General features: G+C 47.7%; 1 protein-coding gene across 1 annotated transcript in view; it reads left to right on the forward strand.

Annotated features, from left to right (window-relative positions):
- The window catches only part of MTMR1 (myotubularin related protein 1), a 72183-nt gene extending 57623 nt beyond the window's left edge, over positions 1–14560 (forward strand). The window contains exons 13-15 of the mRNA XM_037728613.1: positions 1630–1743; positions 6227–6403; positions 13588–14560. Of these exons, the coding sequence (XP_037584541.1) occupies positions 1630–1743; positions 6227–6403; positions 13588–13752 (456 nt within the window). The 3' untranslated portion in view covers positions 13753–14560. The remainder of the gene's footprint in view (positions 1–1629; positions 1744–6226; positions 6404–13587) is intronic.
- Positions 14561–16826: the final 2266 nt, after the last annotated feature.

Here is a 16826-nt window from a genome sequence, read left to right on the forward strand (position 1 = left end):
GTGTCTGTATGTATACAGAGAGAGAGAGACAGAGCAGAGACAGAGAGACAGAAATAGAGAAAGATGGCCATTTGAAATGTGAGGCCACTGTCAGAATTGCAAGGGGCAATCTTAAAGGCTCCAAGAAAGGATTAAGCAGTAGCTATCGTTAGCATTTCAGCCAGAGACATTACATTGTTGATTTAGTTCATCTAAGAACAAGGATGCCAGTCAGAACCACGAGAGTTAGTTTCCAGAGGTTTCTGAAGCAGTAATATTCTGATAGGATTCCTTAGAAGACAGTTATGTGTTTCTGTGAGAGCAATCCTTAAGATGGAGAGAGAAGCAAGTCTTAATCCAAGGTATCTGAGCATAATTCCTTAAGTCAGCTAATGTAACAGCCTGGTAAAGAGTTTCAAGTGGAGTTTGGACAGTCCTGGGTTGACCATGGTTCTAATTGAAAAGCCCGTTGCTAGTGTAGTAAAGTAGTAAAGCTAAACTAAAAAGCTTGTCTATCAGTGAACCTGATATATCTATCATTCTGGAGATATGAAGATTTGTTATGATAGTGTGCACACATCACTCTGGTTGAAGAATAGGTTTTTAAGTAAACTGACTTAAATACAAATATGCTGGGTAGTTCTATTTGGTTTTACTTCATTTAGTAGGTGATGAATATTTTACTGTGTTTTTACATTAGAGTTCTGGCACATGGTAGGCACTCAGTACATGCCTGCTGTTAGGGTAATTATTATCACTTCCAAATCATCTCATGGCCACAACACGCCAGCTACTGGCTAGAACCTGCTGGCAATAGTAATAGTCTTCATGGAATTCTGCAAAACCCCATCAAGAATGACCTAAAACAATCAAGATGATCTGTGGTTTTGCTTCCTCACTCTGCTGATACGGTGAATTACAGTCATTGATTTGTTTTGTAACATAGATTTTCAAAGGTTAAGCCAGTCCTACATTCCTAAGGTAAACCCCACTTGGTCATGTTGTATTACCTTTTTTTATATATTGCCAGGTTCAGCTTGCTCATTTACACTGGTAAGAAGTATGGTCACGGAGTTGGCCTTGTGGGAAGGTTCTTAATTTGGAGTTGATTATTTAATAGATGGAGAGCTACTCAGATTTTCTATTTCTTCTTGAGCCACTTTGGGTACATGTTCTGACTGAGGTCTACTGCTCCCCGTACCCCTGACCTGGGACATGCCTGCAGGGGGGAAGCTGGCCCAATAGCGGGGCTCCCCTCATTTCTTTCCCTTCTGTCAGGGTTACAGTCCAGTACTGCTTGTTGCCAGTGTCTGAAAACAGTCATTTCTCATATTTTATGCAGCTTGCTAGTTGTTTCTGGCAGAAGGGCGAGTCTGGGCTCTGTCTTACTGCCATGGGGAAAGCGGAAGCCACGTAAGCTTTTTTGGGCATTGAGTACAACAAATTTAGTGCTTCTGGTTGTTTCTCATCGACAGCTATAAATTTGGACTCAAAACTGCAGGTAGTTGAACTTTACATGGACTCAATCTTCTTTTAAATCTGACTGTATTCCAAGTTGCAATTTCACTGTCTTTCACTAAAAAGTAGTATTACTTTGTTTTAGAAATTGGATTCTGTGACTAAACCTTATTTTTTTCCTCTTCATTTAAGTTTCCTTCAGCATTCGAGTTTAATGAGCTATTCTTGATTACAATTTTGGATCACCTTTATAGCTGTCTTTTTGGGACCTTTCTGTGCAACTGTGAGCAGCAGCGATTCAAAGAGGTGAGTGTGTTGTGTCCTCGCCTGTTGCTTTCTCTGTGGCTCAGGCACCTCTCCTAGGAAGTGCCACTGTAGGAGGGCTGAGGGGAGGGAGGACTGCGCTCTGGTGCTGTTGCTGACTGTAAATGCCCTCCTGGGTTCCGGCCAGCCCCACCGCATGTGTCTAACACTAGCCCCTTCCTTTCTTGGCATGGGGGGCTGGGACCCAGAGAGCCCATGGCTCTCTAAGGAGTAGATCAGTGCTAGACCCTGGACCTCCTGACTCTGAGTTCATGTGTTTTCCACTGCACCAACTCCAAAACCGTTTGATTCTGCTTTTCATCCTCTGTGGTGCTGGACAGATCGTACTTGAAGGCCTTGAAAATGGAGTCTGCCAATTAGCCAAAAACCCCACTTTAGGTAGCAAGCTAACACTTTTTTACATCAAAGTAGTAACGAAGCAGTTACCAAACTTCTGAGAGTTACATCTCACCTCTTTCTTTTTTCCTCGGTGTGGAATAAAAGAAAGACGTGGTCAAAAGTGAGAAGGCATTGGAAAAAGGCAGCTTCAGGACTATGGTCCTGCTAATAGACAAGGACCACTGCCTGTGAGCTGAGTACATTAGGACAGTATAGAATTCAGGAGAAAACAGTCTGCCAGTAACGCCCACCTCCTCCTCTTTCAACAGCCTCCCTCAAGTTGACAGTGTCCTCATTCTGTGACCCCACGTCATCCTGCCTCTTCCCTGCCTCCTCTGGCTGGTGCCGTTTTAACCAGTCTCTAAAGTTGGAGTCACCTGGGCCCATTCCTAGGTCCTCTTCTCGCCTCAACTCTTGTTCTGTCTTTCTAGGTGACTTTGTCTCACCTTGGGGACCTAAATGCCTTTTCCTGCTCCTCCCTGGCTCTTTTGCATCTCAGTCCACAGCACCACTGGCCATCTAGATGCCGAGGCCAAATACGTGGGAGTTACCTTCCATTCCTCCCTCACCCTCACCCTAGCCACCACACCCAGTCCCTTGGTGAGTGCTACTGGCCTTTTCCCAAAGCATATTCTTTATCTGCCACTTCTTAACTGCCTTATAGCTACAAGCGTAGCTTAGGCCCCTACTGTCTCACATCTGGACTAAGGCAGAAACCCAGGAATGGGCTTCCCTGATTCTCTTTCTGAGCTTCAGTAGTCCATTCTAAACATAGCAACCAGAGTGAGCATTCGCTAACTGAAATCTGATCATGTACCTCTCCACCGCTTCCCACTGCAGTTAGAGGAAAATCCGCGCTCCTGCGAACCCAGTGTGATGGGGCTTGTTAACCTCCTGATAAAAAGAAAAACATTTTTAGAAAAGTGAATTTTATGTTATGTGAGTTATATCTCAAAGCCATTTAAAACAAATAAAACCAGAAACAGAAGAATGAAGTTTATGTAAAGAATTTAAACCATGGTTTTCTCTTCTTTTTTTTTTTTTTCTTGAGAGGGGGAGTGTAAAATGCATTCTTAAAAAAATCAGCTCTCTTCCAGTCTAGTGCCTTTGGAGAAAAAATAAAAATCAGCTCTCTTGATATATAATTTACATACTGTAAAATTCACCCACCTAAAGTGTACAATTTCATGGTTCTAGCATACTCCATATTGTGCACCATCACCAGTATCTAATTTCATAAAATTTCTTTATTTCTATTTTTTTGTAGAGATGGGAGTCTTGCTATGTTGCCCAGGCTGGTCTGGAACTCCTGGCCTCAAGTGATCCTCCCGCCTTGGCCTCCCAAAGTGCTGGGATTACAGGTGTGAGCCACTGCGCCTGGTCTAATTTCATAAAATTTGTCACCCCCAAAAGAAATGGCATACTCAATAGCAATCACTTCCCATTTCCCTACCCCTTTCCCCAGAAACCATCTATCTGCTTTCTGTCTTTACAGATTTGCCTATTCTGGACATCATAGAAATGGAATTATAAATGGAATTATACAATAGATGAAGTTCTATGACTGTCTTCCTTGATTTAGCATAATGTTTTCAAGGTTCATCTATGTACCAATACATTATTTTTATGGTTGAGCAATTTTCCATTATATGGATAGACCACATTTTGTTTATCCATTTATTGGTTGATAGAAATTTGGGTTGTTTCCACATTTTGGCTTTTAGGAATAATGCTACTATAACCGTTCACGTACAGGTTTTTATGTGGACATATGCTTCCATTACCTACGAGTGGAATTACTGGGTTATATCGCAACTATGTTTAACCTATTGAGGAACTGCCAGATTGTTTTCCAAAGCAGTTGCACACATGAGCAATGTCTGAGGCTTTCAGTTTCTCCACGTTTCACCAACACTTACTATATTCCTTTTTAAAAAGATTATAGCTATCCTAGTGAGTGGGAAGTGGTGTGTTGTGGTTTTAGATTTGCATTTCCCCAACGACTAATGATGTTGAGCATATTTCCATGTGCATATTGGCCATTTGCATATCTTCTGTGGAGAAAGTCTATTCAGATCCTTAGTTCATTTTAAAATTGTGTTATTTGTCCTTTTTATTATGGAGTTGTAAGCGTTCCTTATACATTCTTTATATATGCAACTTCCTTAGAAGATACATGATTTGCAAAAATTGTATCCCATTTATGAGTTGTTTTTTTTTACTTCATGGTGTCCTTTGAAGTACAAAAGTTTTTAATTTTGTTGAAGCCCAATTTATCTATTTTTTCTCTGCTGCTTACACTTTTGGTATCATATCAAAGAAACCATTGCTTAATCCAAAGTCACGAAGATTTGTTCCTATGTTTTCTTCTAAGAGTTTTATACTTTTAGCTCTTACATTTAGGTCTGTGATCTGTTTTGAGTTAACGTTCGTATACAGTGTGAATTAAGGATCCAACTTCATTCTTTCGTGTGTTGGCTGTCTAGCTGTCGTGCTAGCACCATTTTCAGAAAGATTATCTTTCCCTCATTCAATTTTCTTGCCACCTTTGTTGAAGATCAGTTCACCATAAATGTGAGAGCATTCATTTCCATGCTCTCTATGCTGTTCCATTGATCTGCATGTCTGTCCTTATGCCAGCACCACTGGCATTGATTACTGTGGCTGTGTAGTAACTTTTGAAAATGGGAAGTGTGAGGCCTCCTACTTTTTTCTTTTCCGGATCCTTTTAGTTATTGTTGGTGATTCTCTTATAAATAAATGTATAAAAGTTGAAATGGTCCTAATCAAATGTTGCTGTATTTAGATAGCTCGTGGGAAGTCAGCAGCAGAATGGGAGAAAATGCTGATCGTCTTGCCATTTCCCCATTTGACTTTGTCATTGTGCTCGATCCATTGTTTAGTATCTACCTTCCTCACCACATTTGGGTGTTTTTGTTCAGATGAGGAATGCTAGTGGGTATAGTGTTTCTGAATAGTGTACTACAAAATTAGGGGAAGAAGAGATAACTTAATGACATACTTATTTCTCTTTACCAAGTTTCTCCAGCCTGCCACCACAACACATTTTCCTCCAGATAGCCATGATTTTCCAGTGTGAGGAATCTTACTGTAAAATTTACTCTCATTTCTCAACATTAAGAGTCACAGCTGGTCCTGTAATCCTAGCACTCTGGGAGGCCAAGGCAGGCGCATCACTTGAGATCAGGAGTTCGAGACCAGCCTAGGCAACGCGGTGAAATGCCATCTCCACCAAAAAATACAGAAATTAGCTGGGTGTGGTGGCGCGCGCCTGTAGTCTTCAGCTACTCAGGAGGCTGAGGCAGGAGAATCACTTGAACCCGGGAGGCAGACATTGCAGTGAGCTGAGATCGTGCCACTGCACTCCAGCCTGGGCGATAGAGTGAAACTCCATCTCAAAAAAAAAAAAAAGTGTCACATTAGCCCCCTAACATTTTTTTCTTTTAGAGACAGGGTCTTGCACTATTGCCCAGGCTAGAATACAGTGGTACAATCATAGCTCACTACAGCCTCAAACTCCTGGGCTCAAGCAATCCTGCCACCTCAGCCTCCTGAGGAGCTGGGACTATACTTGGCTAATCTTTAAATTTATTTATTTTTTTTGTAGAGACAAAGTCTCACTGTGTTGCCCGGCCTGGTCTCAAACTCCTGCCTCAGGCAATCCTCCCACTGTGGCCTCCCAAAGTGCTGGCATTATAGACTTGAGCTACTGTGCCCAGCCTACAAAAGCAAACTTGACACCAGAATTTAAAATTATATTTGTTATGGCGGGCCCTATCATCCTGTGGTCATTAGAAAGTTCTCACTCTGCTTTTCCGTAGACACAGTTGTCAGATGTTACCTGACCTCAGCAATATGTTTTTCCAGGACAGCAACCAGTGTGTTTTCATTTCATCCCTACATGAGGCCTTGAGTGGCAAGATGGTAGGGCTGGGGCTTAGTAAATGTTCATGAAATTTTCAGCATTTGAATTCACTTCATTATTCAAATCCTTTTCTCTGTGTAATACTAATTCCTGATATATGAAGATAAGTTTATTTCAGATGTTTCTTTTTTTGTTTTTCAGGATATATATACAAAGACTGTATCTTTATGGTCATATATCAATAGCCAACTAGATGAGTTTTCTAATCCCTTCTTTGTGAATTATGAAAACCACGTGTTATATCCTGTTGCTAGTCTGAGTCATCTGGAATTGTGGGTAAACTATTACGTACGATGGAATCCACGGATGAGACCTCAGGTATCTTTTTGTTTTTCTCTTCATGAATGAGAGAATGTGCCTTTTTTCCCAAGTCAAGATGGTGGTATGAAAATGTGTTGATGGTAGATATCAACATACTATACTGACTGTCTTCTGCACTTGCCTGTCAGGGTTCAGTCCTTTGCATTCATGTTCCAGGAGGTTCCTCCCGTACACCAACTCAGATACTGTTTGCTGGGTTAAAGTCAAAAAATCTTATCACTTCTGTCCCGTACTGATGAGGTACATAAAGTGTCATGTGTTCCAGTGCTTGGCCCTTCATCTTATAAACGACTTTACCTGGAGGTATGAGGGGCGGGGCAGCCTTCTCCCTGTTTCCACCTAGAGGTGGTAGAAAGGCATGTGGAAAGTGCGTCAGGGTTACGGTGTCTAGACCCTGATGGTCCAACAGTGGAGGCAGGTGCTGAGTCACAGAACAGGTGCCCTCTTGAAGAAGGGAGAGTTTGTCCTTCCCCGCCACACTTTTTCACTGTAACGTTTTCTGAGATGGAACAAAATTAGGGAACGGCACACTGCAGGGGCCCTCCACCAAGCCTGTGTCCTCCCTTTGTGTTCAGTGGCTGAGCTCCGGCTGCGGGTTCCTAAAGAGCTCCCCCATCCTCCATTGTGCTGTGGGTTTTGATTCAGTCCTGCCCTGCGCCCCCAGTCTCCACATGGTGGCCAGGGCATGGTCGGCTCTAGGTGGTGAAGACGACGGGTGGAGGCAGCCCTTACCTCCATGGACAGATAACTGCCTACTGAGATTTTTCCTTTTCTTTCTTTTTTTTTGAGATGGAGACTTGCTCTGTTGCCCAGGCTGGAGCATAGTGGCACAAGCTTGGCTCACTGCAATCCCCACCTCCCAGGTTCAAGCGATTCTCCTGCCTTGGCCTCGAAAGTACCTGGGAGATTCCACCATGCCTAGCTAATTTTCATACTTTTAGTAGAGACAGGGTTTCTCCATGTTTGCCAGGCTGGTTCCAAACTCCTGGCCTCAATTGATCTGCCTGCCTCGGCCTCCCAAAGTGCTGGGATTACAGGTGCACACCACCATGCCAGGCTCGAGACTTTTCTTTTGAGTTGAATACTCTGAGTTACTGTAGTCCCCCAGGAGCGTGTAGCCAGGCCATTGTTTAACAGTGTTGCTTCTGTCAGGCAAGATGCAGAAATCTGCCTTTCCTCTCCATCTTTTTACTCCCCTCCGTCTCACCTAGGGATTCATGATCTCCATATTGTCTCCATGCTCCACTAGCCATGGGCAGTCTGAACTGTTCATGTTCCTTTTAACTGCCTGGCTCTGGAACCTCAAGGATACGTCACTGTAGTACTGCGCCCTCCCCGCTGGAAAGCTCCCTTGCTGGTAGCCTAGCTCCACGCACTACCTGCTGGGTGCTCCCCACTGCCCTGCCTGCTGTTTGGCCACTCCTTACTGGATCTTTTGCCCTCTACCACAGACCAGGCTGGTCATCGCTCACCTTTTCTTTCCCAGATGGCTTTCTGTTTTGTTCCGCATAGCTTCAGCTGCAAATGCTTTTCTCCCCTGGACCCTCCAAGTTGGCCCTGCCACCCTTAGGACCTCAGGAGTGTTTTCCACAGCACTGTGGTCAGCACTCACTCAGCCTAGTACTTGTACACCAAGCCTGGGGACGTCGGAAGGAGCCTGACTGCGAGGGAGCTCCTCATCCCAGGGGCCCTTAGCCACTTCTCCCCTTGTAAACACCCTGCCCCTATTTGAATCAGATCCGCATGTGAATGACGCCCCCACCCTTTGTGTCTTCCCATGTATGAAAACAGCTAGTATTTGATCACCTCTTTCAGCCCTTCCCAGAGTCTTCCTTGGATGGGAGAGACTTGCATCTGTGTTCCCCTCCCATAGCCAGGGAGCCGCTGGGACTCATGCTGCCCTGGAGCCTTTCCTGTTAGCGCCCTCTTCCCTGTTCACCTGATGCTCTGGTGGCCCTATGTTTATTGCCCAAACTAGCGCACTCTGAGAAAGAGAGCTGGACGTGCTGCTAATAAGCAGCCTGTAGAATTCCCCAAGGCACTCAATACTGCACCAGCCTGTTTGCCTGCCTGCTGCCCCTACAGACCACAGGCTTTGAAACCACAGCCCTCAGCACCTAGCGTGGTTGGTAACTAAGAGAGGCTCAACATATGTGACTGAGTGAACATGTGATGGATGAAGAGGCAGGCCCTCTGCTGCAGGCCACCTCCTCCTGCATATCTGCTCCCTCCAGCCCCTTGAACCTGTGTTTCTTCCCACTGCCTCCCATGGCTCTTGCCCCACAGCCGACAGAGGACTGATGCCTGTCCACCCTAAACCTGTCCTATCCCCACCGGCCCCTCCCGCAGGTCTCCCCTCCACACCCCGTCCTCTGGAATATTGGAACAGCCTTCTGCCTACGCTCCCTGCCTCAGTCTCCCTCGAGTCCATGCTCCAGCTTCCTATGGAGAGGCCTTTCACCCCTGCCTAACAGCCCAGGCATCACCTTCTGTGGCTGCCCAATGGCACCAACTCCCCACGCCCTCCACCACTTGGTCACCATTTGGGCTCCTGGCATCATCTTAGCCTCCTTCTTCCTATTTTTTTAAAAATTTACATTTCTGGCTGGGCGCGATGGGTCACACCTGTAATCCTAGCACTTTGGGAGGCCGAGGCAGCTGGATCACGAAGTCAGGAGTTTGAGACCAGCCTGACCAACATGGTGAAACCCCATCTCTACTAAAAATTTAAAAATTAGCCAGGTGTGGTGGTATATACCTGTCTGTAGTCCCAGCTACTCAGGAGGCTGAGGCAGGAGAATCGCTTAAACCTGGGAGGCGGACGTTGCAGTAAGCCGAGATCATGCCACTGTACTCCAGCCTGGGTGACAGAGCAAGACTCCATCTCAAAAAAAAAAAAAAAAATTTCACATTTCCCTCTGCCTTTAGTCTTTGTGATCTGCAAGACTAGTCCCTGTTTGTTATGAATTAATCTAAGTTATTAATCTAATAACTGCTTGCCATTAGATTGAATACTTCCCCAAATGAGAATTGAGTTTGAAGGCGAGCTGTCTTTGAAATGGCCCGTGTGCCCAGAAACCATCAATGAGCACGAGAGGTTGCTGGTCCCATTAGCATCTTCTGTCCTGGTTTTAGCTGAAGAAGTTCATGTGCAGGGTGACCTGCTGTCCTTCCCCTGGAGTCCAGGTCCAGCCCTGCTCTCCTTTCGGACCTCAGGGGCATTACTTTAGATGCTAAACACGGGGGCCGATCAAGTTCCTCTTTCCAGTCAGTGGTCAGCTTTACTTGGGAACCAAAGTCCGCAGCCCCCTTCCAGCACCTTCCTCTTCACCGATGTGTATTTCTGTCCTACTTAGGCATTTTGCTGAGTTATTCTGTCCTGGGTGACTTCTGTTTCATCTGTTTTAGCAACAGGGAAAATGGGCTACAGAATGTCACAAGTCACTGTGTTATTAAATCACATAGAGTTGCTAGGTAGTATTCTTGGTGACTCAGAGGACCAGGTGGTTGGTGGAATGTCATTAACATTAGCAGAAAATGCAGCAGAACTCTGCCTGATCTGAAGTGCCTTAGGCTTAATGGGGTCCTTCCATGACTGCAGGAGACCCCTGCCCTGCACCCCACCATGCCCTGCTTTGTCCAGCAGGTGGCAGAGGTGAAGAAACACTGAGCAGCAGAGAGGGTTAGAATGCTGTCCCTCAGGGGAGCACCCAGGCTCAGATTCTTGCCCACCATGTGAGGGCAGGGAACAGATCTTTCCTGAAATCTACAAACTGCATGACAGATCTGTTCCCAGATGCGGTCAGATTCTTACACATGTAAGTGAAGTCATCTGCAACATGATGATGATGGAACAACAGCGATAGCACCTGTAACTTGCAGTCCTCTTGTGTGCCAGTGGACTCTGTACACGCATGACCCCAGTTGTCGCTCCCAGCAATTCCATGGTGTAGAGAATGAGGGAAGGATCAGAGAAGCTGTGACTTGGTTGAGATCTTGCTGCTTGGTGCAGGTAGTTGTGGAAGGATGCTTCCTACTGGGGTCAGATCCCGTCTCTGATCTGCGGCAGGGTCCTGAGCCTCACTGGGACCTCACGGGGTTGCTGAGCAGGAAGTGAATCCATTCCAAGTGCACTGTGCTCAGAGGATGGTACGTGGGTGGTCCTATCTTTTGCATTCTCCCTCCACTGTGCTACACAGAAGAGAGAACCAAGAAAGAGTATGTGAGCCAGGTTTTTATCCTCTACACACTAGGCATGTATTGGACACCTCCTGGGTGTGGACACAGTGTGCTGGGGAGTGGGCTGGGCCTTGGTAATGATGGACGCTGGAGAGGCAGGTTGGAGTTTGGACTTTATTCCAGGGTTTGTGGGAACCATCTTATGGTTTGCATGACAAGGCCAAGTGTATGTTCTAGAAAGCTCACTCTGGCAGCACTGAGGTGGATGGGAATGGGGGTGGGGCAGTACAGTGAAGGCAGGCAGAGATCAGCGGCTAGTGTGGGTGTCCAGAGACAGGGCCTGGAGAGCCGAGTGGGGCCGAGAGGAGGAGGAGCGATGTGAGAGGAGGGAGTACGGGGTAAAGGACAGGGGAGGTGCAAGCCTGTTGGGCGTCTTTTCTCTGAGAAGGGAGTGGCGAAATCAGCTGCCGAGAGAGGGGTTCTCTGGGCATCCGTCAGATGGCTGGGTGCAGAAGGCCTGTGGACATCGAATCTCCTTGGGACCGTCTTGCTTTAAGTTTCATTATGCCAGCACCCATGGTACAAACATGACTGGCCCTTAGATGGGAATTTTCTCTAACACAATCCTCTGTTTAAGCCTCCGAGTTTTCTATTCCTTTAGGCATGCCCTTGATTTGTTGCAAATGAAAATAGTAGGCTGGGCATGGTGGCTCACGCCTTTGATCCCGGCACTTTGGGAGGTTGAGGCGGGCAAATCACTTGAGGTCAGGAGTTCAAGACCAGCCTGGCCAACATAGTGAAACCCCATCTCTATTAAAAATACAAAAATTAGCTGGAGGTAGTGGTGGCGGGTGTCTGTAATCCCAGCTGCTCAGGAGGCTGAGGCAGGAGAACTGCTGGAAATTGGGAGGTGGAGGTTGCAGTGAGCTGAGATCGTGCCATTGTACTCCAGCCTGGGAAAGAGAGTGAGACTGTACTCTACCTCAAAAAAAAAGTGAGAAAAGATGCAAACAGCTGCCTGAAGAAATGATAGTGGTGCATTTGAGCAGTCCTGGGTCTCTGCCATGTGTATGTGAATGGCGTATTGCCCTGCGTGTGTGTGAATGGCGTATTGCCCTGCGTGTGTGTGAATGGCGTATTGCCCTGCGTGTGTGTGAATGGCGTATTTCCCTGCGTGTGTGTGAATGGCGTATTTCCCTGCGTGTGTGTGAATGGCGTATTGCCCTGCGTGTGTGTGAATGGCGTATTGCCCTGTGTGTGTGTGAATGGTGTATTTCCCTGCGTGTCTTGCTTCTTGCTGAGGCCACATGCCTGTGGGTGGATAATGGGAGCTTGATTGTAAAGCCTTCCCTTGTCTGATCAGAATTCAGTGATCCTACAGACAGGAAAATGCACACGAGATGGGTCCTAAAGGTAAGAGAGGAGCTGCTGCATCCTCGCAGAGGCCTCTGGGATCCGCCTTTGCCACCACACTCCACCTGTCCCTTCTCTCCTTCCTGTGGCCTGCCCAGTGGGGCCATTAGTTCTCAGCCCACAGGGTGCTGGGTACCGAGCACCATGTTATTGGAGGCACCGTTGATGCACACAGTGATGCCGCCCAGTGTTTGAGGGAGTGGGGGCAGGATCTGGTAAAAGGTGAGCCGGAAGGCCGGGCGCGGTGGCTCACACCTGTAATCCCAGCACTTTGGGAGGCTGAGGCGGGTGGATCACGAGGTCAAGAGATCGAGACCATCCTGGTCAACATGGTGAAACCCCGTCTCTACTAAAACTACAAAAAATTAGCTGGGCATGGTGGCACGTGCCTGTAATCCCACCTACTCAGGAGGCTGAGGCAGGAGAATTGCTTGAACCCAGGAGGCGGAGGTTGCGGTGAGCCGAGATCGCGCCATTGCACTCCAGCCTGGGTAACAAGAGCGAAACTCCGTCTCCAAAAAAAAAAAAAAGGTGAGCCAGAGGGCCAGGCTGGGGCCAGACTGCAGATGGCCTCGAGACCCCTCGCAGGGCAGAGGGAAGAAGCCCGTGGAAGGTGTTACGTGGCGAGTCACAGGGTCTGACTGAGGCTTAGGAGCCAGCCCTATGGCTGCGGTGGATACACTGGATCAGAGACAAGGGAAGGCTGGGGAGCCCCCCAGACCCCATCCTGTTTCTCCTTCACCCCCAGTTGGTGACCATTCTGCTCAGCCTTGCCCCCAGCCAAAGAGCTCCAGGTAAGAAAAGCTGGGTCTCGGCTGTCTGGCGCCCTAGTAGCTGCTGGAGAGAGCTTGTTAGGCTAGTGAGTTGGGTGCTTTGACTATAAAATAGCAGAACTGGGTGTCCCATATGCCCCAGGAAAACCTTTCTTGTTTATAGTCACACCTGCACCCCACAGTCAATGGTTTTAAAAGAGAAAAGCTAATTGGGGTGAGGTATTGGGGTGATGCTGAGCAGGGAGGGAGGGGATGGTCCCTTGGGGAGGCCCCCCCGGAGCAGGCGCTGCCTGCTCCGGGGGGCTTCTGGCAGCTCCTGCTTCGGTTGATGAAAATGCAGCTTCAACTTGTAGAAAGTGCTGATTTAACAGAAGGATTTTCAGTCAGCAGAGCTATTTATAGAAATGCAAAAATACAGAGATAATGGAGATGCCGGAAAGGGGGTCTGCACGTAAACGTTTCTGACGCATGGTCTTGAGGACACTGTGCCGCGTCTGCACACGGTGCCCTCAGTTGATCTGTGTCCCCGCACCTGCCTGTCTTCTGAGAACTGGGGAACCTCCCCATGGTGCCTTTTCCATCCCGGCTCAGTGGCTCAGCCCCCGGAGCTGCAGGGCAGCCTCAGTGGCAGCCGAAGCTCATGGGATGGGGTCCCACTGTCCACCTGGCGTGAGGTTGGTCAACTCCTCAGGAGACTTTGGCCACACCAGGCATCTGGGTGGTGAAAGCCTCCTGAAGCCATCGGCACACCTGCATGTGGAAACGCTGTGGCAGGAGGACCGCCTGATAACGCAGCTCTGTCTCTGCTCCCTCCAGATGCCCATCCACCAGAATCTCAAGGAGCTGCTGGCTGTCAGGGCGGAGCTGCAGAAGCGGGTGGAGGACCTGCAGCGCGAGGTGGCCACACGCACTGTCTCATCCTCATCTGAGCGGGGCTCCTCGCCTTCCCACTCCGCCACTCCCGTCCACACCTCAGTCTGAGGGGCAGGGCCAGCCTGCTGCTCCATGGTCTTCCAGCGGCTCAGGAAAGGGACCTGGCGATCACTGTTATGGCTGTAGCTTGTGATCTTGTCTTTTAGGATTAGGCCCAGGGACCATTTATGTGGCTAGGTGACAGCTCCCACTATTGGCAAGTGCTTTTCGTTTTGTGAACAGCCCGTTTCCCTCCTGTCAGTGGTTTCACAGGGGAGCCATCTGTCACATCCACCCTGTGAAGCAACTCCTAGCATCCAGGCAGCTTGGGAGAAATGAAGTGAATGGGATGCAGTACTGAGGTTCCAGAGAGCCGCACACCATTTCCTTCCAGGTCAAATCCTTCAGTAACAACAAACACCGCTCACTTCGAGATGCATTGCCGGCCTCGGGGCTTCCCTCAGCTCCTGACCACAACCTGAAAACTGTTTTGAATGAAATACCTGGGGAAGACAGACCACTGCCCTCTATTCCACAGTCCTCTTCATGCACGGGGTCCCCTGTAACAATTCCTGCTGTGTACATATAAGGTATTTTTAGAGAAGAGAAACAGGCCTTTATTTTCCTATGTCCTTTTTTATGTTTAGAATAGTCACCTGAGGAGGGATCAGCTCACCTGTACTCTGGGAGAAATTCTTTTCCAACAAACCTCACGCTCATGTTTCTGTGGTGCATTTGAAATGGGATTGGAACATGGTCATTTAAGGGGCACCGTGTTCTGTCCCCACCTCACTCTGGCACTCGCCTCTTGGGGCAGCTCATCCCCTTCATGGGGACGGCACCAGGTGGCCGTGCTTAGTCTTCCGGCCCCGCTGAGGGGAAACCGAGGCCTCCGGCAGCTGTGTAGGTGCTGGCCTCTGGCTCCTTCAAGGAGCACTGCCTGTCCCTCCATCCTGGGCTGTCTGGCCATGCTTCCCACCATCACTTTACTGCTGCCAGCCGCTGGGATCAAAGCAGTCTGCTCTTATGTTATCTGCCTGTACGAAATCATTTCTCATTTTATCCCAGTTCCTTCAACTCAGCTTACTCACATGGCTGCCTGTCAATATCTGAAAGCAACCACTGTGCTGTGGCTTTGGTTTGGAAAAGCATAGCTTGTACTTCCCTTGGTTTTCCCTTCCCAGAGCTGACCGCAGCTGGTCAGCCCTCTCTTCCTGCTTCGGAACCTTTACTTACTGACACTGAGCTCTGTGACTCCATCAGTCCTCGCAGGAATTAATTTACCACCAATTGGTTCTATCCACTTGAACGCCATTGCTCTGAGCTCCTCTGTGCGACATGCCACAGGATGAATACTGCACACCTGGGTCCTGCACCGGCAGGCCGCACTCCTCCCTCGTGCTGTACCCATTGCTGCAACTCCCCCCACCCCGCCACGGGCTGCAGGAATCCAGCCTTCAGAGGCAGACACAGCTGCAGTGGCTCCTAACGAAACCCCAGCATGACTGCAGAGCAATGTTAGCTGGTGAGTTTCAAATTAGTGGATTCCAGGCAAAGTCCTACATAATGACCTTATTTTAGAAAATATGTTAAGGGTTTTTTAATAGTCAAGTAGAGAATGGATTTTTTTTTTAACTGGGAACCTTCTGATTCTTACTGAAAATTATCCTTCTGTAAGATACCAGAGATTTATTCAAGGGAATTTGATAACCTAAAATCAATTCTCCATTTTTATCACCCGTGGGATTTGTTTCTAAATCATATTTGACATTAACTTTTGATTTATGTTCCTAACATATCTGAAAGTGTATTTATGAATGGATAAACTGGATTATTGATATACTGATTTTTGTTGAAATGGGGACGTTGCCCATTTTCTTCCCAGAAATATGTAATCCCCCAGCTAAGTAGGAGTATTAAACACAGTGTGGACTGGATGACGCCTTCGACAAACCAGAGAAGCCAAGCTTGGGGTGCTGGTGCCTGGAGTGGGCCTGGTGCGCCTCACCTGGCGGGGCTGGGGGGCTCCGTCAGCAGGACCCTAAAGATTCCCATTCGATTTTAAGCACAACGGGTCATTTTCCTTTGTATGTTAGTAGCGCAGAACTGTTTCTAAAACAACTTGAAATATAGGTTTGTTACCTAAGCATTTTTGTTTGTTTCAAGTGTACTAGAATGCAAAACCTTTACGGTTCAGGTTTTTCAAAACTGGTACAGTATTGTATTGGCCTCACCTGTTGCACTGTATTTCAGTCTGTAATTAAAATGATCATATGTTTGCTCCCTGGTCTTTTTTGTTGTCTTTTCAAAGTATCTCAGTACATTTTTCCTTTGAGGAAAATTGGTAATAACATAACATGGATTGAATGTTTACTGTGTGTCAAGCACAGTTAATATATGTATAGTACCTTCATATAATTTAATTCAATCAATCACTAAATCATAAATGTATCATGAATCTTGAGTATTTTGGCTGAAACAGGAAATACTGATTTGAAGTCAGAAATGCCCTCAACTGTGACCTTGAGAGAATGTGGTGACTTGGGGAAGGGTCTGGAGGCATGCTCTCTAAGGCCTCACACTGCCCCCACTCCCCCCCCCCCCACTGCCGTGTCCCCTGTGTGTCGGTTGTCTTCTTAAGGGTGTGGGGTTCCTGTCCCTCTCTATACATCACTGCTGAGTGAGCCAGAGAGCCCTGTAATAGGCACAGAGGATGCCCAGGGGACTGCTTGCCAGACAGCGTTCCCCAGCAGTGAGACCACAGCAGCAAGCAGGGCTGGGAGGGCTGCTCCGCCAGGCCTCTGCTAGCCTTGCAGAACTGCTGCACAAGAGAGGCACACGGGGGTCTCGGGTTTGAGAGGACCTGGTGCCATTTCACTAGAAGCCAAGTTTGGCAAAACAAAATGAAAAAACAACCGACCTCCATGTTAAAATCCAGGGTCCACTGCATCTTGTTTTCTTTTTTTGAGACGGAGTTTTGCTCTTGTTACCCAGGCTGGAGTGCAATGGCGCGATCTCAGCTCACCGCAACCTCTGCCTCCTGGGTTCAAGCAATTCTCCTGCCTCAGCCTCCCGAGTAGCTGACACTACAGGCGCTCGCCACCATGCCCAGCTAATTTTTGTATTTTTAGTAGAGATGGGGT

The sequence above is a fragment of the Cebus imitator genome, unplaced genomic scaffold (genome assembly GCF_001604975.1).
Source record: "Cebus imitator isolate Cc_AM_T3 unplaced genomic scaffold, Cebus_imitator-1.0 Scaffold273, whole genome shotgun sequence".
NCBI classification, from domain to species: domain Eukaryota; kingdom Metazoa; phylum Chordata; class Mammalia; order Primates; family Cebidae; genus Cebus; species Cebus imitator.